The sequence below is a fragment of the Anarhichas minor genome, unplaced genomic scaffold (assembly GCF_050575085.1).
Source record: "Anarhichas minor isolate MPS153535 unplaced genomic scaffold, ASM5057508v1 ptg000136l, whole genome shotgun sequence".
Classification (NCBI taxonomy): domain Eukaryota; kingdom Metazoa; phylum Chordata; class Actinopteri; order Perciformes; family Anarhichadidae; genus Anarhichas; species Anarhichas minor.
Window position 1 is genome coordinate 16156706 of NW_027466582.1, and position 23793 is coordinate 16180498.

Here is a 23793-nt window from a genome sequence, read left to right on the forward strand (position 1 = left end):
TTACAGGTGTCCATCTACAGCGGTGTATACTAACTGTATCATAGTGAGAATTAACAGTCGTAGCTGACGCTGACACTGGACTGACGATGAACTAAAGTACAAGTCCTGAAATGTTCCGTTACAACCTTCACAGAGCTATAGACTCTCACGCAACGGTTTCAGATTTTCTTCTTTTTCAGGCTGGTTTTGTGGAAATGGAGCTAGTCGTGGTGAAACGTTGTGTAACAGTGATACTCGTTACTAGAGAAGTTAGAAGGAGATATACATTTCTACAATGTTATGTTTCTACGTTAAAAAAAACATCGGCTGGGTTAGCCTGAACTATCCTGCGACCGCTCATCAGCCAGGTTCAAATTGGGAAGAGGAATAGCATCGGGTCCTAGCTGCGTTAGCTTAGCTTCCATCTCGCCTCTGCTCCCGCTCCCTCTCCGTGGACGAGACTCGTCTCAAGGTCCGCTGCCAGAAAATGTATCCAATCCCCACGCTTCCTTCTCCGACGTTGATGAGTGTATTCTGTCATGTGCCATAAGTACTTCAGTGAAATGGCCAACAAATTAAAACTAAAATGTAGCGAAATTCAGGGGAGCTACCGACCGCGGCATGTACATTCCATCTTTCTGACCTGTTTTTGCTGCTGAATAAGTTATATCCTAATCCTACAAACGCAAAGTATAGACCCTTCTGCCTGCTTCTCTCTGAAATCGCGTTTTTCAAAAAATATGGATGATATCTAATCAGGGAGTGCAGTTAGTGACAGTGTGTACTTTTGGCTGGTGAGTTGATTTAACCGCAAGATGGTGCTACAGTGTGTAAAGCAAGGAAGAGTAACAAGACAGGTGTTTTAAAATGTATATATAAATTGGTTTTCAACCCATTTTTCCTGTTTGGTACCTGATGTGAGCTGAAACATTGAGCTTTATGTGTTTTAATGTATCAGAGCCAATGATGAAATATATATTCTATTTACTGTATTTAGAGAATATCCTGCAGCACTCACTCTTTACTGTTTTGTCCGCTTGGCACTGAATGGGAGATCTGGTTTTTGGCACCAGGTTGAATGTATTTGTGAAATTTCTCTTAACCCTGCGACTCTTTTCTGATGCGTTTTTGCTTTGGAAATACAAACCCTTGAATAGGATTCCACGCGCCCACCGCTCACAGTGCGAGACGTGAACTGCCGGAGCCCCACAACTCATCAAAGAATGCCGAACGTCACTCCTCTCAGATTACCCCGAAAGATCTGTTCCAGATTTCGTGTATGGTTTTGATAGTGAGTTCTGCTTTGAGCCACGTAGTAGCGGAAGGCTCAATTTCCTGGAAGAAGAATCGCCCCGCCGAGGTCAAACTATGCAGCGGTAGCTCATGTCAGCAAATGACCCAATAAGGCAGATAAACGGGAGCCGCTGATGAAGGCATAGTAATAATCCCTCACTGCTGTAATTATCTACTTCTTTTGTGTCACCAGCTTAGAAATTTTTTTGAGCTTTGAGCGAGAGGAAGGGAGGGACAGAGGGGGAAGCAGCTCCTCCCACAGAGAGCAGACACCTCCCTCCTGCTTTGGTTCACTCCCGTCGCTCACATAAGAGGTTAAGTCACTCTCAGAGAGACGCACCACAGATAGCACCAGGTCGCACTCACACTGGAGCACAACACCACTGTGACTGCACACTCTCTCCACCTGTTGGTCATCAGCGTGGTGCCGACATCCATTCCACTCGTTTACCTCAGTTATTTGACTGACCCCTCTGCCTCTATCAGCTTGTGCATCTTTCACAGCTCCAGTTTCAGGAGCACTTTTGTACTTTCTGAATCCGAGCGCATCTGTCACAGAGCAGCGCATGTTGAGTATGCATCTGCAGGAAAAGCCAGAAAAAATTAACTTTGATGGCATCCTCTGTCTCATTGGAGGCTTTGGGAAGTTCCAGAAGGTCTTGTTTGTGTGGATCTGTCTGCCTCAGATCTTTCTGGCGTTCCACATGCTGGTCTCCGTCTTCACAGGGGCCGTCCCGCCGCATTTGTGCCGCTCCTCGTGGCCCTCAGCGGGCGCTCCGGCCTCCTCGGACTTCAACTTCAGCCGTCTGGCCGCCACCGATGGCCGGCCTGATCTGTCCTGCGCGGTACCCTTGAACCACAGCGGTGCTGTAGCTCTTGGCGATGGACACCCTGCTGGGAGCTGCCAGGGGGGCTGGCAGTACAGCACAGAGACCTTCCAAAGCACCACAGTAACTGAGGTGAGTGAAAAAACCAACCGCCTGCCAGGCAGCCTCTCACCTCAGGATATCTACGTTTTCACCTGATGTGTTTAACATGAGGACTCCATGCAGCTGAGGAAAGCCTAGGGTCCGTTTTATTTCCGTGGGCTCTGGTGATACCTGAGACAGGGTTAAACCGAGTGAGGTTTGAGAGATGGACTCCTGCAGAGCAGGCATCTTCTGGCCTACCCTACCCTGTTTTGTAACCTAAGGGTTGGGCAGGCGGAGCCGTTATATCACCAAAATGACGCGATTGGACAAAACAGTGTCACGTGTGGCAACGTGACGGGCCAGCTGCTGTGACCACAGTTGGACAGTAAGTCGGACAAATCTGCAATTGATTTAGAAATTGTCCGGACCTCTACTTTGGCCCTTGATGCGAAGATGTCCGGGGCTCTGTAATGTCCCCAAGCTGTGGATAACATAAGGAGCCTTAGCGGTGTGTGCTGGAAAGGAATCTCCAACAGAGCCGGCCTCTTGAGTACGGCCTCAAGAACAAAGGTTTAAATCTAGTTATCTGTTGGCTCGAGAGATGCTTAACATCAAGGTGGTGCTCATGGAGCCCCCAGAAAGGAAATGGTTAATCCTCTGGGGAACATGAATATACAGAATATATCACTTCTCTATGCTTCTTGCAGTGGGACCTGGTTTGTGATAGTGCCAGCCTGAACAACATGGCCTCCTCCATGTACATGTTTGGCCTCCTAGTAGGAGCTGTTGTGTATGGGAGCTTAGCCGATAAGTAAGTTTGATCACACCACATCCATCCTCGGAGCACTATTAAATACATGATGTAACTCCTTGTTACTTTCTCCCACGATCTGCATCAGAACAATTCTCAAAGTGTTGTTCACATGGAATGACAAGAGTTATGAAATGTCTTGTCTTGTTCCAGGTACGGTCGCAGGATCATCATTCTCATCAACCTGGCGGTCCAGGCTGTCTTTGGGGTCGGGGCTGCTTTCGCCCCTAATTTCTACGTTTACATCGCCCTCCGCTTTGTGGTTGGAACAACCATCTCTGGTGTCATCATGAATGCCTTTGTCCTAGGTCAGTGGTTCATGGAAAGTGAAAGACATCTGGGATTTCTGTCTCTTATCAAAGGATGAATTTTATTTCAATGATTTAAAAAAAAAAAAAGCATTGTGTTATCTAGCCAATCACATTGGTTTGATTTAGTTTACCATGGTTTTTAAGATGTCCTACGAGCCCCCCCCCCCCTCTCAACAAAAGCAACATGTCTCTACAGAGAGAATGTCGCGAGTACTCAAGATAATTCACAGACCTCACTGTGTAGTTTTCATGCGCAACTGGAAACCATTTACAGATTTACAGTTGCACTAATGAACAGGTTGTGAGAGGGAAGCAGCAGCAATAGATAGCTGCTGATATTTCAAATATTTTGCCTCTATGGATAAGAAGCTGTTGATGTGGGTGAACTGGTCCTTTTTCCAGCTTCAGGCTTTTGTTTTGTTTTGTTACGTTTGAAAAAAATCCTGTGTTCTGTTTTAAAGGTACAAATACCGTAAACACTAGAGATGGATGAATAACCTGAGTTTAATACAAAGTCTTAAAGAACAGTCCCCTGATTTTACACAAAAAGGCTCTACTAGTGATGAGATTGACTACTAATTATGCAAAAACAGTTGTATTTAGTCATCTGTGGCTCTGGACGAGCAATGTCCAGTATGAGGAAATAACCCTGACGATGGCTTATAGAATGAACTGGGCCGATCCACTTGTTTTTATATGTAGTTTCTCAAGCAGTTATTATCTGTACGTACAGTATATGTGATTGCATGTAATCCGTGTGTCTCATCCAGGCACAGAATGGACAGGATCCAAGCAGCGGATGTTGGCAGGTATAATCACCGACTACTTCTTCGGCTTCGGCTATATTCTTCTGGCCGGAGTGGCGTACCTCATAAGAGACTGGCGTAAACTGCAGCTGGCTATCTCAGCACCCGGTTTCCTCTTCATCTTTTACATCTGGTCAGTGGGCAGAGCAGTGTGACCCAGATTTGATGCAGCGTGTTCTGTTCTCCAGTATCTTCAAACTCAAAAACAAACTTGTTGTGCTTTGTTAATGATGGAGATCCCGTTTCAGACCCTGTGATTGAAAACAAAATGTGTGGCGAATGCTCAATGTCAGGCATGATCGGTGCCAAATTTCTCTCGTACTTTTTAGTGCAGCAGTACAGGGAGATGCAAAGAGCTTCTTTGAGGAGTATCCCTCTGTGTGCCCCTTGCCATAGATCTTACTCAAGTACGGTTTTATTAGTAAATCACCTTTTAAAACAAAGTCTGCTTCACAGGACACAGTTACAGAAAAATTAGAAACATACATAAACATCTATATACAGAAAGGACACGTATACAAATACAGAGGATTGGTGATGTTCCAGAGTTGGAAAACGCAGGTTTGTACGCGCATGTTTTTGTGCGGGTCAAAGTTCAGATTCTGACCAACAGCTCCACAGGCCGTCTCCTCAGCCCTCCGCCTAGACCTGTCGCACCTGGAGAACAAGAAAACCAGTGAGAGAACGCGGTTCATCGATTTTGGTTTAGCATTCGACAGTCATCCCCCAGAAGCCGGTGTGGAAGTTGGCCTTTCCTGGTAACTGGATTCTGGACCTTCGCAGCCCCCACCCCCCAGGGATGTTCTGTTTGGACTAATGAGCCACGGCTGCTCCGCCAAACAAGGCTCCAATCGTAATTATCAAGTTCGCGGGCGACGCAGCGCTGGTGGGTAACAACCTCAACGTCGATAAGGTGAAAGAGATGACAGTCGCCTCCCTCCTCTCAACGACGGCTGTGTTGTGTGAAACAAGGAAGAAGCAGCAAGTTTAGTGGGGTGCACATTTGTGATGACCTCACCCTCAGACATGTGCATCTTGTTGTTTCCACCTCAGGTTAACGGATGGAGCACAATACAGTCTCTCTTACCTAATCTTAAAGCCACTGTGTGCAGGATTTGTGATTTTCTTAAGCGCCATGGTGGTAGCAAGAACAGCACAGTGTTTCATTCCTGTAAATATTTTTTTTAAAGGGATAGTTTGGGTGTTATGAAGTTTGGTTGTGTAATGTACTTATCCATAGTCAGTGTATTACCCACAGTACATTACGGTCGGCATGTCCCCAGTTTGGAGAAACACACAGGAGAAGCAAAGCAGTGGACAGCTGTGGACGGGGGCAGCAGGAGTTGCTAGTCTACCGCTGGCTGCCTCGATAGGTTGGTTTGTGTTATTGTGGGACTTTGGTTAGATTGGATTCACCAAAGTCACACAATTACACAAACAAACTAAACGATTGAGGGAGTAGTAGACCACTTACTCCTGTGTTCCACGAGGTGAAATTACAGGTTTTTTTTTCAATGGAGTCTGGTGGCTTTGGCGAGAGCATGGATGGATATGACGGCTTCAGTTCCCCCTTGGGAACGTCTGTCTTATGGCAAGGTAAACCGGCAAAAATATTCTAAATATAGTGTACACTTAAACTGATAAAGATTATTTTTAGGTGTCTAAAAATGGTTTTGCTGCTGCCCCCGTCCACAGCAGTAAACTGCTTTTCTCCTCCGTGCTGGTACTCCTGTCTGTTTCTCCAAACTGGAGGGCTTTCACATGAGACTTTCATGTTTTGTAGATAATACACAGTGGGCTGAGTGCAAGTGTTTGTAAGTAGGTCACCTGAACAATTTGCTTTTACATTTTTAGGGTGTTGCCAAAATCTGCTCGCTGGCTAATGGCTAATGACAGAAAGGAGGAAGCATGGGAACTGATCCGGAAAGCAGCGCAGATGAATGGGAGGCCCCTCAGCAAAGATTTGGAGATGCGGCAGGTACAGATGCAATATATTTCATTATTTTCTAGTCTGTGAATATTTGTTACATATTAGTCATTTATTTAATCTGTTCAAAATGACAACATTAATAACAAATACCCATCGCTGTAAGCCTCCACCTCCACCTAGTTACCCTAGTTAACGTAGCGTTACAATGTAGCGTTACAAGGTAGCGTTACAAGGTAGCGTTACAAGGTAGCGTGCCAAGGTAGCGTGCCAAGGTAGCGTGCCCAGGTAGCGTGCCAAGGTAGCCTGACAAGGTAGTGTGAATTATGATTTTGAGATCACTTCATTGATCATTGCTGCACAGTGCTGAATAGTTCCCCTTGCTTTAGTAGCAGTGAGAGAGCACTAACTGTATGACATAGGTACTCCGGTCTCACTCTGAAGCAACCATTATTACTTTGCATAAATGTCATTATCATTTACACATGCAAACTACTTAAACAGTAGTGTTCTGCCACCTTTTAACCCGGACTCCCAAGTCTGTTGCTCACTGTCTTACTCCCTGTTTTTTCCAGGTCCATAACGTTGAAGAGAAAGTCGGGGTGAAGAAAAAATACTCATTCCTAGACCTTGTTCGAACCCCCAAAATGAGGAAGCACTCTTTGATTGTTTTTTATCTCTGGTGAGTATGAGCAGAGCATTCCCTTTTTCCTTATGTCAGTATTTATATCTGGATATGAAAACGCATCTTTGTCTCCCCAGCATTTTTGTCCTCATGACCATGTTGGGATTTGACATGCCAAAATAAAAAGCTCTACAGTTGGTTACGTTATTATTATTATTGCTGCACTGTAGTGCTGCGGTACGGCTCTTTTATTTGTGTGTTTTTTGTGTTTTACAGTGGCACACCCAAACAGCACAACTCTTTATCCCCTGTGTAAAACTGGAGGGGCACTTGGAGTTTTGTTGCCCTCCCACATTCTGAACAACTTTGTTTTTACAATGCACTCCTCTTTGCCATCTCTTGCCAAAGCTTATTCCTCCCTAGCAGTATTTCAAACTGGGAAACTTTGTGTATATTTGCAAAGATTTTCAGAAGATGAGTAAAAGAAAAATAAATGTAAAAATAAATAAAGTTATAAATCTGTAAGTAAATAATAATATAAAGTTGATAATATTGTTGGTCAATTTAATGGCATATTATTGTATTTATTGAGTCATTGATTGATTTATTTGTGCAGCTTCTGTCTTCCATACTAAATGTGTGTCAGTGAAACTAAGTCTTCAGCGCTGCTCGTGGCTCTGTGATTACTAACGAAACCAAACTGGCAGATTGATCCACTTTGAGGTCCAAAGTTAGTTAGTTTATCTTTAGCAATGACGGTGAAATTAATGGAGAAATGGTACTAGTTAGTATGCTAACATGTTCACAATAAAAGTTTCAACAAGGTTATCAGTTAATGATTAATTTACCACGGTCATCATTTTAGTTGAAGCAGGCTTCTATTTACTTACATGCAAATTGTCATCAAACACTAACTGCAGCTGAGGCTGATGGGAATGTCTTTCTTTTTGATGTTTTTTATTGCACTACATGTTTGTACCTGTTCGTGCATCTTGTTGTTTCCACCTCATGTTAACATATGGAGCACAATACAGTCTCTTGATTTTCCTACTCAAGCGCGGTGGTGGTATCAAGAACAGCACAGTGGAGGTGTTTCATTCTTGTAAATATTTTTTGCCGACTGTCATCTACTGCAGATAATACACTGGCTATGGATAAGTACCTCATACAACCCCGCCTCAAAACCCCCAAACCATCCCTTTCATTTTGCATGCATTATGTCCTAAATCTCCCACAAACTAAAATGTACGCCGTTATTTGAAAGATCCCACACATGCTAACTTTAAAGTGCGTCGGTTACACGATGCCCTCCAAACAAACGACGCTATATTTCCACTTTTCTGTCTCAGGTTCGCCAACGTGCTCGTGTACTACGGCCTGTCGCTGAACATTTCTGACTTTGGAATGAACATCTACCTGACCCAGATGATCTTCGGCCTGGTGGAGATGCCGGCACGCACCATCACCCTGTTCACCCTCAACCGCTCACGCAAGCTCTCCCAGCTAGCGTTCCTGGCCGTGGGCGGCACGGCCTGCCTGCTGACCGTCTTCATCCCCAATGGTATGGACACACTCGGCCGCTTACTGCAGACCTCCTCATAGACTGTCCAAACAGAGAACAATGAACATACTAATCTCGTCATGTATAAACTATATGGTTTGCTTGTCCCCACAAAATTATACAACATACGTGAATGCGTGAAACGGTTCCAGAACAATTCTTACTATGTAAACTGCAACATAGTAAAAAAAAAAGAACTTAAAAAATAAATATTAGAGACATATAGTATATGCTGCTTTTTTGGCATGACTGTTTTTAATAAAATCAACGTTGCCAAAATTTATTTTAAAAAGGCACACAATAAAATTACAATGACTATTAATACACGTAAACACAATTCCTTTGTTGTTTTTTCTTTTGTTGTTTTAGATAGAAAGCTGTATATATACAGTATATGTATATTTATATATACAGCTTTCTATCCAAAACGAGAGTTGGAAAATCACTATAAACTGACCACTGTTGTTGTAGGAAATGTCCACTTCTTAGTTTTACAAATTGTTATTGTGTCACATGTCGATGGGTGCCGTGGTGTTTCACCCTGTTAAAGAGAGTTCGTTGTGGGTTATTAATGGTGGTGCTACAAAGTTCTAACCAGCTTTTCCCTCACTTCCCTTTGACCTCTCCTCTAGAGCTCTCTGTCGTCAAAACCGTGCTGGCCATGATCGGGAAGTTCGGCATCACGGCGTCTCTCTCCATTGTTTACGTGTACTCGGCGGAGGTGTTCCCCACCGTTATCAGGTGAGTGTTTCCCTCCCAAAACACTCCTGTGGTTTACAGACTAAATCTTCCCAACGAGGTTGCCGAGCCCCATTTGACGTGACTCATCAGCGTGTGCTGAGACCAAACCTGCTCTGGTTGTAAGGACATCAGACAGGTTGTCCGACACCAAGTGGTCTATGACCCTGTGTAATGCAATGAAGCCAGCTGTGATTACGGTATGTTATAATTGAGATGTGATGCCATAAAAAAAAAACATTTGACACAAAGCAATTGTGATCATAGATTACAGTCCAATGCCAGCCAGACTGTTTTATAGTGCAGCTCACGATAAATAGGCTTTATTATGAGGCTTTTTTTTATGCACTCTGGCACCTTATTTACATTAAAGTACATATTTGAATCATTGGGAAAAGTGTGCAACCACAAAAAATTGTTGCTTTTTTTCCAGATGAAGTACTAATCGTGATGTTAAAACATAACGTCAAGTTATGTAATGCAACGCGAGGTTTTTAAAACCAAATCAACGACAGTCATGATGAAGAGAAATGTAGCATAATGACCCAGGGACGCCGCTGGTACAGCTGATGTAGATATGTACCTTTGGCCTTTTTGACCCTCTTTGTGTGTCTCCCACAGACAGAACGGGATCGGTATTGGCTCCATGTGTGCTCGGACTGGAGGGGTCCTGGCTCCCATGCTGTACCTCCTGAAGGGCATCAGTCCGCAGGCCCCCATGGTTCTGTGCGGGCTTTGCCCTCTGCTGGGCTCCGCCCTCACCCTGCTGCTACCTGAGACGGCCAATAAGCCGCTGCCCGACACCATCGAAGACGTGGAGGGATCCAACCTCAGGTTTGACACCGCCGCTTTCAGAACTTTCTGTTTTTTTTAAAGGCTCACTTCACCTAAACAACAAAAAAATGGACTGGAGGATTGGTAGAACCAGGAGGCAGACTGTCAGACCCATGCTGCAGTAAAATCTGAGGTTTTCTGAAGGGACTCTGGCAGCTGCAGATCTTTGCAGAAACACTACCGCTTCACGGGGTGAAACACCACCGCTTCACGTGTGAAACACCACCGCTTCACGAGGTGAAACACTACCGCTTCACGAGGTGAAACACTACCGCTTCACGAGGTGAAACACTACCGCTTCACGGGGTGAAACACTACCGCTTCACGGGGTGAAACACTACCGCTTCACGTGTGAAACACTACCGCTTCACGTGTGAAACACCACCGCTTCACGAGGTGAAACACCACCGCTTCACGTGTGAAACACCACCGCTTCACGAGGTGAAACACTACCGCTTCACGTGTGAAACACCACCGCTTCACGAGGTGAAACACTACCGCTTCACGGGGTGAAACACTACCGCTTCACGTGTGAAACACTACCGCTTCACGTGTGAAACACCACCGCTTCACGAGGTGAAACACCACCGCTTCACGAGGTGAAACACCACCGCTTCACGGGGTGAAACACCACCGCTTCACGAGGTGAAACACTACCGCTTCACGGGGTGAAACACTACCGCTTCACGGGGTGAAACACCACCGCTTCACGAGGTGAAACACCACCGCTTCACGGGGTGAAACACTACCGCTTCACGGGGTGAAACACCACCGCTTCACGAGGTGAAACACCACCGCTTCACGGTGTGAAACACTACCGCTTCACGAGGTGAAACACTACCGCTTCACGGGGTGAAACACTACCGCTTCACGAGGTGAAACACCACCGCTTCACGGGGTGAAACACCACCGCTTCACGTGTGAAACACCACCGCTTCACGAGGTGAAACACCACCGCTTCACGGTGTGAAACACTACCGCTTCACGAGGTGAAACACTACCGCTTCACGGGGTGAAACACTACCGCTTTCGTCCACAGGAGCCACCAAGTTCAACACAAAATCTTGTAGTAACTTTTAATTATTTTATGTTTATGAATTGGGGAGTGAAGATAGTAGCGGTGTGGACCTGCACCTTGACTTTGTCACCAATGTTTTACTTGAACTTTATTAACCTACATTTGGAGCCTTGTCACTTGAAAAAGACCAATACCCTGAATCTGAAAGCTATAGCTGGAGTATTAACTGATGTATTCTGGTGTGTAGACACAAATAATGTTGTTGCTCATGTTGGGATTCGCGTTGAAGTCGAGGCAGATTTTTTTCAATCTTCTAAAACAGGCATGTCCAAAGTCCGGCCCGCGGGCCAATCACGGCCCGAGGTCAGATTTTATATGGCCCGCACTTTCTGTCTTAAAATGCATTATTTATGTCATGTTAAGGCAAGAAAAAAAAGGAAAGTCGATAATGAGGGCCGCCGCTTCCAGGAGAGGTGGAGATCGCAATATTTTTTTCAGCGAAAACCGAAACAACTGTGTCTGCCTAATTAGTCATGAGACTGTTGCCTTGTTTAAGGAATATAATGTAAAGAGACACTACGAGACCAAACATGTTAATGCTACAACAAGCTATCAGAGCGACCGAGCTAGAAAAGTGAAGCAACTCCAAGATAACTTGGCCACACAGCAGCGGTCCTTTTCACATGAAAACATCATCAAAGTAAGCTACCAAGTGGCCATGGTAATTGCTAAACATGACAAAGTTTATCAAAGACTGTGTTATGAAAATAGCAGAAAACATTTGCCCCGAAAAGAAGACCGAGTTTGCTAATGTTTGCCTGGCTCGTAACACATCATCAGATACTAAGAGACAACTTGATTTTTTTCGTTAGCCTGTTTCATGTGTGTTGAACTTAAATGTGAGACAACTTTTCATTACCCTCACTAAGTCATATTTAAGATTGTCTTGAGGTGAGAATATTGATCGGTTTCTATGTAATTAGCTTTTAGATGGCTTGTTCTTTGTGTTATCTGACTTTCAAGATGTGAAAGAAAGGCAGACTAGTTGTTGAGATGTGTTCACACATGAATGCTTACATTTGGTTACATTGCTATTTGCTGTCATTGAAAATAAAATGATTAAATAACAATGTATGTATAGGCTACTTGTATTGTTTAAAATAATGTCAGCAGGGACTGTTGACCCTTGGGCATTTTCACATTATCAAATCTGGCCCTCTTTGAAAAAAGTTTGGACACCCCTGTGGTAAAATAACAATGTCAGGAAGTAAAGTGACATTTTTTTATCAACCTGACAAAATTACGTTCTTGTGGGAAGAAAAGAAAAGGCAACAATGTAACTTCTTTACATTCTAATAGAATATAAAGAAGTTACATTGTATCAGAATGTAACTTCTTTACATTCTAATCGAATGTAAAGAAGCTACATTGTATAGAATGATTCTATTGAAGTTATTCCTTTTTTAAATGTTTTAGACGAGTCACTAATCACTTTAAAATAGTGATTATAGCTGATTTAACTTACAGACATGAGATTGATCTTCTCATGTCACTCTCTTTATACAATGATATAAATTCATCCCCATTTTATCTACAAGGCTACTTGTATTGTTTAAAATAATGTCAGCAGGGACTGTTGGCCCTTGGGCATTTTCACATTATCAAATCTGGCCCTCTTTGAAAAAAGTTTGGACACCCCTGTTCTAAAAGAAGTGGAATTTTAAGATTCTGTTTTTAATCCGAACTCTGCAGTTGTTCCTCGGCTGCACTGAGGCTCAAATTGTCTATCACATGCCTCCATCTTTTCTTTTTCAGTGAGGAAGGTGACAGTCGTCTTTGAGCCCTCTCCGAGGAAAACTGGATATCTGCGGCGGCGGCACCGGGATGGACTGATGAACAACAACAACAGCAGCACCGGTGCAAGCTGCCGCATCAGTATGAGTACTTTTAAGGACTATTCCAAAAGGCAAACGTCTACGCTTCCAGTCAAAGTCAAGATTAAACTTTATTCATTTTTTATGGGTTTTTGCAAGATTCTGAACACTTTGTTTGTAAGTAAAATATGTTTACTCTTTTTCCACCATCTTTTGTACAAAGTTGTTTTTTTTACGCCATCTTTGCTTGTGTCAAAGAGCATCAGCTTAGATACATATTTTTTTGTCGGTGGAGTGAAATGACTCTTTTTATGTAATGTTAGTACTAAAGTATACTCCCTGTGTTGTATGACGAGCTGCGGTTTACGCATTACACACGTGTGCATTCTCCAAGTCAAAAGGAGCCATTATCGCAAAATAAAGCACTTATTTAAAGAGACAGCGTCGTCCTCTTACACGGTACCAGTTTGCTGCGGTAACTTCTCACGCAAGAAGTCCCGCAAATGTATTTTCGTACACTTCTTTTTTTACGCTGCAAATGACATGAGTGTGACTTTGTGGTCTCTAGGGGGCAGCAGAGCAAGCTGTAAACACAACATGGACATATTATCACTTTATGAAGTTGTTTGCTAAAAGAAACAGCCTCCTGTGGCCTGTGAATAGTGTGCGTCCGTGTTTCCTTTGTGTCAACAATTTGTGTTGTTCCCTTTCCTTTTACAAGGAAGCAGAGCTCTTTACCTCAACCTCATCCAACACCTTATAGGATGAATTGGAATGCAGACTGTGAGCCAGATCCCTTATCGGGGTTCCCACGCAACCTGAAAACTAATTTTAACGTTCTCCTATTTTCCTTCTGATGAAAATGATGCTCTCTGCGATCTGCTGAATCAGAGCTCCCCGAAATGGATTACATAGCCATCTGAAAGTAGGATCATATTAACGTTCAAATGGTAGTTTATGGACTATTTGGAAAAGGGTTCCCATAAGTCACGTCCCATGGTAACACATGCGGGTCACAACTTAAAGGGACAGTTCACCTCAAAATACATATTTCTCCTCTTGGTGCCATCTATCAGTTTGTTTTGGTGTAAGATGTTGGAGACGTCGGCCTTGATGACTTCTCTCCAATTTAACGGCACTATATGACACTTGACTTAACAAATATATACATTTGAATAACTCAACGTATAAGTGTACGTTTCTGAATATTTTGACTTGTATACCGTATTTTCTGTCATGTAACATTTGAGAGATCTTTTTTTTGGGGGATCTCTCCTGTGTCTCCAGCTTACAGTTTACAATGGATGTAAACAAACCGGCACTACTGCAGAGACAAAGCAGCGACTGTGTCTCTTCTGTCAGCTTAGTACAGCCAGTGGAGGCCCATAAAACTTAATCGGCCCCAGAACCAATAATATCCGTGTTCTATGCAAGCCCTTACAGAGTACGTTTGGTGTTCGGACGATAAACTCTGGTGACAACACGAGAGTTGTGGTGCACAATATGTTCGGTTTAAAATGCTCGAAAAACACAGTTTAAGTAGCAAAAGACACTTGAATGTTTGACTCAAGGCTCTTATGTGTTCTTCTTTTTTGATGTTATGTAAAATGATTGTATCGATGCGTCTCTATACTTTTACATTTATATACAGAGATTCTGCAGAACCAAAGTCTGTGACTCAAGTTGTTGCTGTGAAAATTATTTTCTATTGACTTGTTTTGTACAATAAAGATTTCTCAAGCAGAATGTATGTCGTGCTCGTCTGTTAAATTCAAAATGTTTTCCTTTGAATTTTTTATTGTGATCTATAGCGGTTATTAGCATAAAACAAACTACTCAAATGATTGGGAAATGATTTTTTATTTCAAATTTAAATCTTGTCATTAGTAGTTTTGATGATGTAGTACAAGCTGTTCAGAGCTAGTGTTAGGAAGTGAAACAGGTCGTAATTCCCTGTCTTATATCTATTTTATATGGCTGTGAAAACATTCCCTTGAAACAACTGGATTTGTTGAAGTTTCTCACCAAAAACTACATTTTACAAGATTACATTTGAACACATGATCGCGTTATAAGGATAATAAATAAATACAAAGTTGTCTGTGAAACAGGTGGGGGGAGTTGTTTGTTGTTGTAATATTCATTTTGGCCACAAGAGGCAGAAGTGCACCCCCATGTCCTTGTAATTGTAATTTCTCCATGCACTCTTAACACACAATAAATATATATATTGTGTGTTAGCAAGTTATCTAAATTAATACTCACCTGAAAACCAAAAAAAGAGATCATACTTAGAAAATGAATCGCCAGATAAAAAAAAAAATCTTCAATCTACAATTCCATCCCATCATATCAGGTTACTTATTAACCCGTCATCAGTTTCATTATTTCAGTGGGGGGTGTCCGTGTGCGTGCAACCGTCTGCGCGTGAGTCCACTCCGCCGAAGCAGCTGTAGGCTCTGAGCTGTGGGAAGCTGACAGACATCAGACAGCAACTGTTACTTCAAGAGCGGGTCTGGGATGGCTGCAAAGGCCCGAACGAAGTGATGAGGGGCTTGACTGTACGGAGTGAGACGGCTGCTCTGTAAGGCGTTAAAGTGCTGTTCCACTGTGTAGCCAGAAGATGGCGCTCCAACGTCAAGTAAAAAACAAAACAAAAAGTAAACATGCACTGCAACTCATACAGCTGTTTGTCACTTCATTGGAAGTCAAACCGAAATATAGCACCGCCTATAAGAAAAAACACACTTAAACCTTTCAGATGTTCATATGTTACTATATTTCTATTGAGACCTAGACATGTTTTTTTATTCTCGATGTCATTAATCTTCTAAAACCTAATACAAGTCTAGGATCATTTACTTCTGCTGTGACATCTGTGTTAAATCCACGTTTATTAGAAATCTTAATCAAAGGAATCTGTTTACACCATCCCCGTCCCACCCACCCACTGCCCCCTCGCTATCCTCTGATTGGACGGGCGTCCTGCCAGTCAAAGACCGGGCCCGTTATGCGTCCTTCACTTGCTTCTGGAAAGCTCTGGATTCTGACTGTCGGAGCAATCAATTGGGGTAATAAAAGCCAAACAACAATTAATAAGTCAAAAAAGTACGTAACAAAGTAATGCTTATTTATTTGTAATAAATGCAGTTGTTTAATTTTCGAAAACTCATACCAAAAGAGAGACATTCAACGAGACCAATCCTTGTCAGAGGGAATACCAATAAGATGGGCTGCAGGTCAGATAAAATCAGCCAACAAATCATGTCGTGGATTTTGTGTCCTCTGTCCTTTAAACATCCCATTCGACAGCTCGGATACAAAGAACAATTTCCATGTCTTATTTCCTCAGATAAATCTTCTATGCAACCCGCACAACCCGTTTTGTTGCACCCCGTTGGTTGCCGCACGCTGCCTCAGCGTGACATTTCCGACGGCTCGTGAAGGCGGCGCTAGTTTCATTGTGGGCCCTGCAGAGCTAACGCCATCACACGCAGCGGCCACGACGAGCGGAGCACGGCGACACCAGGGCAGCCTGTCTCACTGTCCCACTGTCAAACCACTTCATCACAACGGCAATGGAGTATAGTGCTGCGGGATATTAGACGCGTTTGAACAGGTAAGACGTGTCCCCTTTCTCTCATCACTCTGCTGCCTTGGTACCTCTGAAGCAGAGTGACTTACTTTGATTTTTTTTTCTCTCTCCATGTAGTATCAATATTATTGACATTTCTTCAACGTTAAAAGGCGCTTTAGCATGTTAGCTAGCTACGCCTTCTCCCGCTCCTCTACATGGGAAGGCTGTCTTTTTTTTTTTTTTTTTAATGACACCTGGTGTGTATTTCGGTGAAATGTTGTTACACACCAGCACATATCTAGCCCGCGTCACTGGAGTGAAGACACGGGTTTCCCGGAGCTAATTAACCTCAGACAAGTCAACGGAGAAACAGAAGGAATACTTTACGTTTGTTATCACCGGGAGGCGTTTAGCCCTGAAAGCATCTTGACGCATTGGTGTCAGGGTCCTCTGCTCGTGTTGTTTACCATGCTTACACCCCCCAGCATCATCAGCAGCAGCAGCATCATCAGCAGCAGCAGCATCAGCATCTCCCTCTCCCTATAGAGGCTAAATGGAGAGTCAGGTGAAGGACACAACCTCACGTGATTGGCAGTCTCTCTCTCCCTCTCTCTGTCTCTTGTATATACCTGGGATGCGTTTAGGCGCTCCCGCGTGCATTAGGGAAACCGTAGTGCTCAGCAGACTTTGAGGACCAGCTCGCATTCCTCCACGCATCGAGGCGCGCGATGCTGGTAAAGTGTGTCGGCATCACTTGAGAACACCACCCACCCAAGCTGATGTTTGGTCTGTGATAAGATTGCCTCCTCTCATATGATGACGGCCCTCTTCCTCTAACTGCTTCCATCACCTTTCCATCCCTCAACCCTTTCATTTAGCCTATAAAACGTCACCACAGCCATTTTCTTAATCATTGTCTGCACAATCGGTGTCATTGATAGTATTGTCGTCGGCTGCCCAACAGTTTCTCCCAATGAAGCGGCCTGTATTTACAACAGGCGACAGACAGCAAGACGTGCCACTTGGAATGACTTTATTTTTAGGTGGCTCTCAGGGGAAAAACTGCAAAATCATACAGGTGCAGGTGTATGGAAACCCAGTGTATGGATCAGTCCCCAGGCTGCCGGCATCATCTCTGTCTGAGTGGTAGTACTCTTTGAAACCAAGCACAGAAACCAGAGGCGCTTTATGAAATATATTCGTTTTTTTCCTGTAGAAGCTGTTGCGTCACGTTGTCCAGGTCTGAATATCTCGATTTAGCAGACATCAAACAAATCTTTACGTCCATGTTTGTGTTAAAAACTCATCGATGAGTTATGAGTTGAGGGCTGCTCCTCTTTCTTTTTTTATTATCGGTGCTGTACAATAGGATGAGGCATCGCTCTCTATCGCTGATTAAAGTCCCCTGTGTTTAGCATGCGGGCCCGGTTAGACAGACCACTTTAAACGACTTGTCATCCTCCTTACAGGCACTGCCAAAGTACCGCGCTCCTGATCCCAGCTCACGCCGGATACTTTGTTTTTGGCAGGAGAGACCTGATCAGGCAGGTTATCACACAGGGGTGAGGACAGTAGAACACAGGAAAGCTAATGAAGTAGTAGATCTTTACCAGCTGATCTTTTATTTTAGTCCCAATGATACACTTGGGGAAACTCAAGTCTGCAATCTGCTTTTAGATTTTTGTTTTCATTAAAGCATCACTTGAAGTTACTTTGAGGAACTTCTCACTGGTTATAAAACAGTCTGGATTTAAAGCTACCATGAGGAACTTTCCTTCTGTGTTGATTTTGGCGGTCCCTGTGGACGAAAGTGGTAGTGTTTGCGAGTCCTGGTTCGTCTCAGTCTTTTAACTTTAAAAGAAATGTTTCGCTTATGGTCACATTTTCTCATATAGAGGCATGAGTTCTGAATTCAGACTTTGTTTTAACTAATTCAATTAAAAAAATATGAATCACTTTAGCCATTTTTATGCCAAAATTACAATTTTACTGGCTAAAGTTGTTGGATATTTGCTGTTTATGTTGGTCTTCTGTGAAACTTAAGTGAATGTCTTTGGATTTTACACTGATGGTCTGGAAAAAAACATCAATTTAAGAATGTTAATTTTGGGCACTGGGAAATTATGTGCATTTTTCAGTATTTTCTTTTTTTTTGAGCCAAATAATGAATTTATTGAACAAATGTGAATCTTAAATGAATAAAAAATGAATCTGCAATGAATCCGTAACACTGAATAGCGGTAATCTTTTTCACGTGTACACAGCGAGTGTACTCTAAGATACAAATATACATCTAAAGACAGCCAACATGTCTCTGCTTGACCAAAATGTAGAGAGTCTTTTTCCCAGGGCTTTCCACCACATCTCATGGTCTTCATCAGGGAGGCAGTTTGCTCAGTTGTGATGGAGCTTGAAGTTCATCCTCAGGTGATCGACCTAAGTTCATCACTTGATAACAAGTGAGCGATCTCAGCTGAGCAAACTTTGCTGATGAAGATGGTAAGATGCGATTGAAAGCTCCGGAAAAAGCCGAGTAAGTGGACCTTGAGTATATGTGCAGTATATACAGCTTTCTTTGATGTGCAATTCCTAGTAAGAGGATATTAAATGCTATTGCAGACATTGCTTAACCACCAGAATACTGTGACAATCAGCATATTAAATCAAACCCAGTGTTTTCACACTATTGATTAAATGTAGAGCAGTCAGCTGCTCCTCCACGCTCAGCGTCACGCCACAACCTCTGAGGTCAGAAAGACATCGCTACAGTGTCGTCCTTTGTGTCACGCTCCCAGAGGAGAGGGACAAACTGTCCCCCCCCCCCTGCTGAGGCTGAGTCGTGACATAGCTATTGTTACAGATGAGTAAATGTTGAGCCACAGATCGAGGTTGAAGACGTACCGTACACTTAAACGTGTTTTTTAAGCTTCTGACTAAATGATATGGCTGGGATGATGTTGACCTGGACGTTTCTCACCAAATTTAATAAAAACTGTGATGTAAAAAGCCATCTTCTGTTTTAAATCAGCTCTAATATCGCAAGGCCAGCTCCTAGATAGAGTTGACCGTTCTAGACTAATCTACGTCATCAAATAAATAAATGTTAACGCCCTCTGATCAAACCCCCCCCCCCCCCCCCCCCCCCCTTCTTGCCTCTCTCCACGGCGTCTGTCATTTTTTACTCTTGCAGTCACCACTGTGTATCATTACTGTCACAGCGCAACACGAGCCTGTTCTCTCCTTCCTGTGTGCTGATAGTTAAGCTATCAGCACATCTCACCATCTGGTGAATCAGTGTTAGTAGCTGATTATCTGGCGATAGCAATGTGCTAACGTACGCTGTGACAAGGGTGCGTAGAGCGTTTAGTATTTCAATTTGACTCATTTAGCAGCCGGCTCGTGTGCTAGCTAACGTCAGCTTGCTAATTCCACCGTGTTTTCATGCTCTGGCTACGCTGGTTACAGGAAATGAGTGGAACAGCTCTCTGGGGGCCATTGGCCCCTGCTTCCCCGTCACTAGGAGGCTACAGCCGGTAATAGAGCAGGCTGAGGCTTTGTTTTTGTTTTTCAAGTTTTTCTTGCCCTCATACATAACGTTTTATTTATTGGCGCTTATCAAATAATAGAAAAACAAGGTTAATCGACCCTTCGTCCCGCCTCTAAAACGCAGTCTGTCCAATCATTAGCAGAGTACGTTAGCACCTCATTAACTGGCGTTGGCACGTCTATGCTACGCTAGCTACTAAAGGTGTACTGAATGTATACACGGGCTGTTTTTGCCTTTTAATGATTGTAACAGTGAATAAAGATCTACCCGGCTTTACAGGAACAATGTTGATCCTTAATTTCAATGTCTTCTGTCTCGATCTCCACGATGATTCACCTTACACTGTAACCAGCTGGCTTTAGCTTCTATCTTTTATCTTTTTAGCTCATTTTAGCTCATTCTTTTTAGCTCATTTTCACTGCTGAATCACTTTGACAACCTTTCATACGCACATTGTAAACCCTTCTATCTGCTTCTCTCTGAAATCGCTTTGTTGTTTTTCCAAAAGTGTGATCATATGTATCCAGGGAGTGAAGTTAGTGACAGTGTGGGCTCCAATGTAGCTCTGACAGCTTGATCGAGTAGCAAAAAACAACGCGTTTAATTCTCTTGTACCACTTGCAATCCCTCCAGCATCTCCATATCACAACTGCTAGTTTTGTTTTCACTCTACTAATTAAAAACCCAAGAGGTTTTACGCCGCCCTTTTTCTTTTCTTCTAGCTTTTTACAAGATCCATCAGCTTCATTAAAAAAAAATGTGAATGCAGCGAGCCGGGCATATGTCTCTGGGTCATCGTTGCAGCGATATCCAGGGAGGAAATGATGTGTGAAAGCGACACACTCGCATGAAAGCTCGTCAAAACGAACCCGCGGAGATGTCCGTCTTAAGGGTGTTTTTCTTCAAAGGAATTCAATTAGCCGGAGTTGTTTGTCTCGCTTCGAGGGGCAGGTGTAACCGATGCCGTCGATCTGATAGCATCACGCACAGTCCCTTATCGGCCCGCCACTTCCACCTGCCATGGCTCGTCTTTGTGTTCGGCTCCAAATGTGCAAAGTCAGTCGCCGGTCGTCAAGTGTGGCTTCATTTCCCTCTGAAGGGAATCACATTTGCTCATTTACATCTGGGGCGCAGGCAAGGCATGAGAGTGCCAGCAAGCGTGGCTCTCTCTCTCATATCCTGCTCAACATTTTCCATTTTTAATCTCCCTTTTTCTTCTTTCTTAATCTCTCCGATTCCATTCAGCTCTCAAGTCCATTTAGCCTTTTATTCAGGAGGTTAATAGTGCACTGGAGCGCCTCTGTCTATATTTAAAACCTTACCGCTGAATAAAGTCGAGCAAGTATCTTTTAATTTCTGCCACAGCCTGAACGGAAAGTTTCTACTGCTGCTGAAGCGGTGGTATGGCAATGGTAGGTTACTATAACAGGTTTCCTCCATATGCGGGTGTCTGAGCAGCTAGCAGCAGATCCAAGGCACCATGTGGTGGTTAGAGAAGCAGCTGAAGGAGCTCACTGACTCCATGCATTATGCTCAGTATTGTATTTAACAAGGCACAAAACGCTGTTTTCCTTCTTCTTTAGGGCATCAACTAGTCATTTTTGTTTAAATTAACCCGTCGATCGTTCTTTTGATTATGCGTATGAAATGCCAGAGGTAGTTTGAAAATCCAACAGTTACATCTTCTTCACATTCTTTGTTTTGTTCGACCAAAAGTCCAAATACCATACATGTTTAAAGTTATTACTTGATTTTGGCGGCCCCTGTGGACAACAGCGGTAGTGTTTACGAGCACCAGAGTCCCTTTTAGAAAGCCTTTCATTTTACTGCAGCAGGGCCTGACAGTCTGCCCCCGCTCAGTCCTGGTTCTGGTTCTCCCGCGCCTCCCTTTCCTCCAGCAGGCCCAGCAATACATCCTGGGCCCGTCTGCCCTGTGGTGTCTGTGTTGGCCTCGAATAGGGACCGGCGGAGCTCCTGGCCGGTGGAGGAGAGGCCGCTGCCGGGCGCGGAGCTCTTAACCTCCCGCCAGAGCTCCGACTGCAGGTCGAAGCCGGATCAGGGTCTGTCCCCGGTGGACTGGTCGGAGGCCCAGTTTGTAGTGTGACAAGATGATCGAGTCACTTAAACTATCTGCTTTTTGTTTAATTTAATGACTTAAAAAATTTGAAAATCATCACCCATCTGTAGTTCCTTGGAGTAACTTTAATTTACAATGAGCCCGGCTGAGTGTTATTCGTCTACTCCCAGCAGATTTAGAAAATTCTAATAAATAGATCATAAACAAAAAGTTGATTTTGTGAATTAATTAAAGACGGTAATGTTTTATTCATGCTTACTGTGTTGGCAGTGGAGAGACAAACGTTAACTTTTGGTGTGAACTCCTTACAATCTAACAGCGTAGTTTTTTCTCTCTAGACTCTGATGTTCAACAGTAATGTTCTTCAGATCTACCCGACTCACAGTAGCGTCAATAGACCAGCAGGCAATGCAGCACACGCCTTTGCAGGTTTTCAGATGTGTGTTACCGATGGTGTGTGAAAAGCAAAGTCTCCCTTCAATGGCTTCTTGTTTGAAGAATTTTGCAAAGCACATGACCGCATATTGGCGTCACTTTCTTTTCCTGCACCAGCCCTGTTTATGGTAAATGCAAAAAGCCTCGAACCAATTCTCAAGAAAAGTGTGTATCTATCTGTTTTCGGACCACAGACTGGTTGGAGAGCGAGTTGAGTTTGGGCCACATTAACAATATGGATCTCGATGCTGTTCTTAAAGGTGCAAGAGACGTGATCCGGGAGCATTTGGATTGCCTCTCAGCGGTTAACGGCTCGGTGTTGCGTCATAAGGCTCAGCCTGCCAGACACAAGTAGCAATTACGTTGCCTTCGCCGAAACGCACGGCGAGGCGGACAATGCGCCTCGCCGTGCCCTATTACTTATTAATGATATGTTTACCGCGGTGGCAGGCAGATTGATGACAAGTATTTGCGTTTTGTAAGGAAAACAAAGTGCTTTCTGTGCCCCTCATACATGATTAACTCGCTGCGAGTTTTCCAGCTGTGTCGCGTGTGAGTGACAGAGGCCGTATTCTGCCCCAACAAAAGCCTCCCTGTGCTGCACGCGGACGATGCGGTTAGAAGATCTGCATCGCAAAGAGGCTACTGTGTTTTATGGTGTCATATGAATTTCAATATGGTCTCATTTCAGGATTTTTCGTTTTTTTTGTCAACGCAGAGCACAGCGGAAGTGTTTACATGTAGAATCCTGGCCTCCGAGCGTTGCCAGACTACTCGCCAGGAGCTCCTATTATGGCCAATCTCCACCGCAGTGCTCAGTCTCCTGAACTCTGCCGGCTGTCTGCCCTCTGTGGAGCGCTGCGCTGTCCGTTTTGCTGTGCAGGCGTGCAGTTCTCTGCATTGCCGACGCAGACAAAAAGGAGATGACCGCTCATTGATCCGGCACGCCAGACCCGGGCCGGCGACGTCGCAGGGCTTCGTCTTCCGGATGCTCTGTCACGTGTTAAATAACCCCCCCCCCCCCCCCAAGGCCAGAGAAGGTGTTCCTGCTATGCACATATGTGGTATAAAGTGTTTCCACTGGTAATGTTTTACATTATGCTTCACGATAAAAGACTCTCTGTCATGTTTTATGGCCTGGCTCAGATTTAAACCCCCAAATACACAAACTAAAGCCGTACATAGTACTGTACATGTCACCGGTTTATTGATGGGATTGTCCAGTGTAAAATATTTGTTTGATATTCTGCTAGCTAACTGGCTAACGTCAAACTCTCCGCTAGCAACTGTCTGATCGGTACTGCACATGTGCAACTCTCAACAGAGATGAGGGAGAAAAAAGCGAGGTTTTCTCATCGTTGGCTCCTTCCATTAATCGATTTTGGACGCGGTGATAGTTATGTAATTAGTTGCACAATTCACAGTACGGATAGGTCGCTCCTGAGGAGATGGCGGGGAGCAGAAACAAA

At 43.9% G+C, this 23793-nt stretch overlaps 2 protein-coding genes across 2 annotated transcripts in view; both read left to right on the forward strand.

Annotated features, from left to right (window-relative positions):
• Nucleotides 1–1847: 1847 nt before the first annotated feature.
• On the forward strand, nucleotides 1848–21916 carry LOC142941946 (solute carrier family 22 member 6). The gene is made up of 11 exons (XM_076084073.1): nucleotides 1848–2231; nucleotides 2891–2994; nucleotides 3148–3302; nucleotides 4076–4244; nucleotides 5966–6089; nucleotides 6614–6720; nucleotides 8013–8224; nucleotides 8857–8965; nucleotides 9584–9825; nucleotides 12630–12749; nucleotides 21714–21916. The coding sequence occupies exons 1-11, from the start codon at nucleotides 1848–1850 to the stop codon at nucleotides 21914–21916; spliced, it is 1929 nt and encodes a 642-aa protein (XP_075940188.1).
• Nucleotides 15859–23793, forward strand: part of fynb (FYN proto-oncogene, Src family tyrosine kinase b) — a 50419-nt gene continuing 42484 nt past the window's right edge. The window contains exon 1 of the mRNA XM_076084424.1: nucleotides 15859–16307. The gene's annotated coding sequence lies outside the window, so the exon portion shown is untranslated. The remainder of the gene's footprint in view (nucleotides 16308–23793) is intronic.

What these genes read in the sequence shown, in the direction of transcription:
- LOC142941946 (XM_076084073.1), top strand. Translation starts at nt 1,848, where the DNA reads ATGCATCTGCAGGAAAAGCCAGAAAAAATTAACTTTGATGGCATCCTC. An exon ending in CGCCGCTTTCAGAACTTTCT is followed by an intron (nt 9,826 to 12,629) that starts GTTTTTTTTAAA and finishes TTTCTTTTTCAG; the next exon opens with TGAGGAAGGTGACAGTCGTC. An exon ending in CGGTGCAAGCTGCCGCATCA is followed by an intron (nt 12,750 to 21,713) that starts GTATGAGTACTT and finishes TTCCTCCAGCAG; the next exon opens with GCCCAGCAATACATCCTGGG.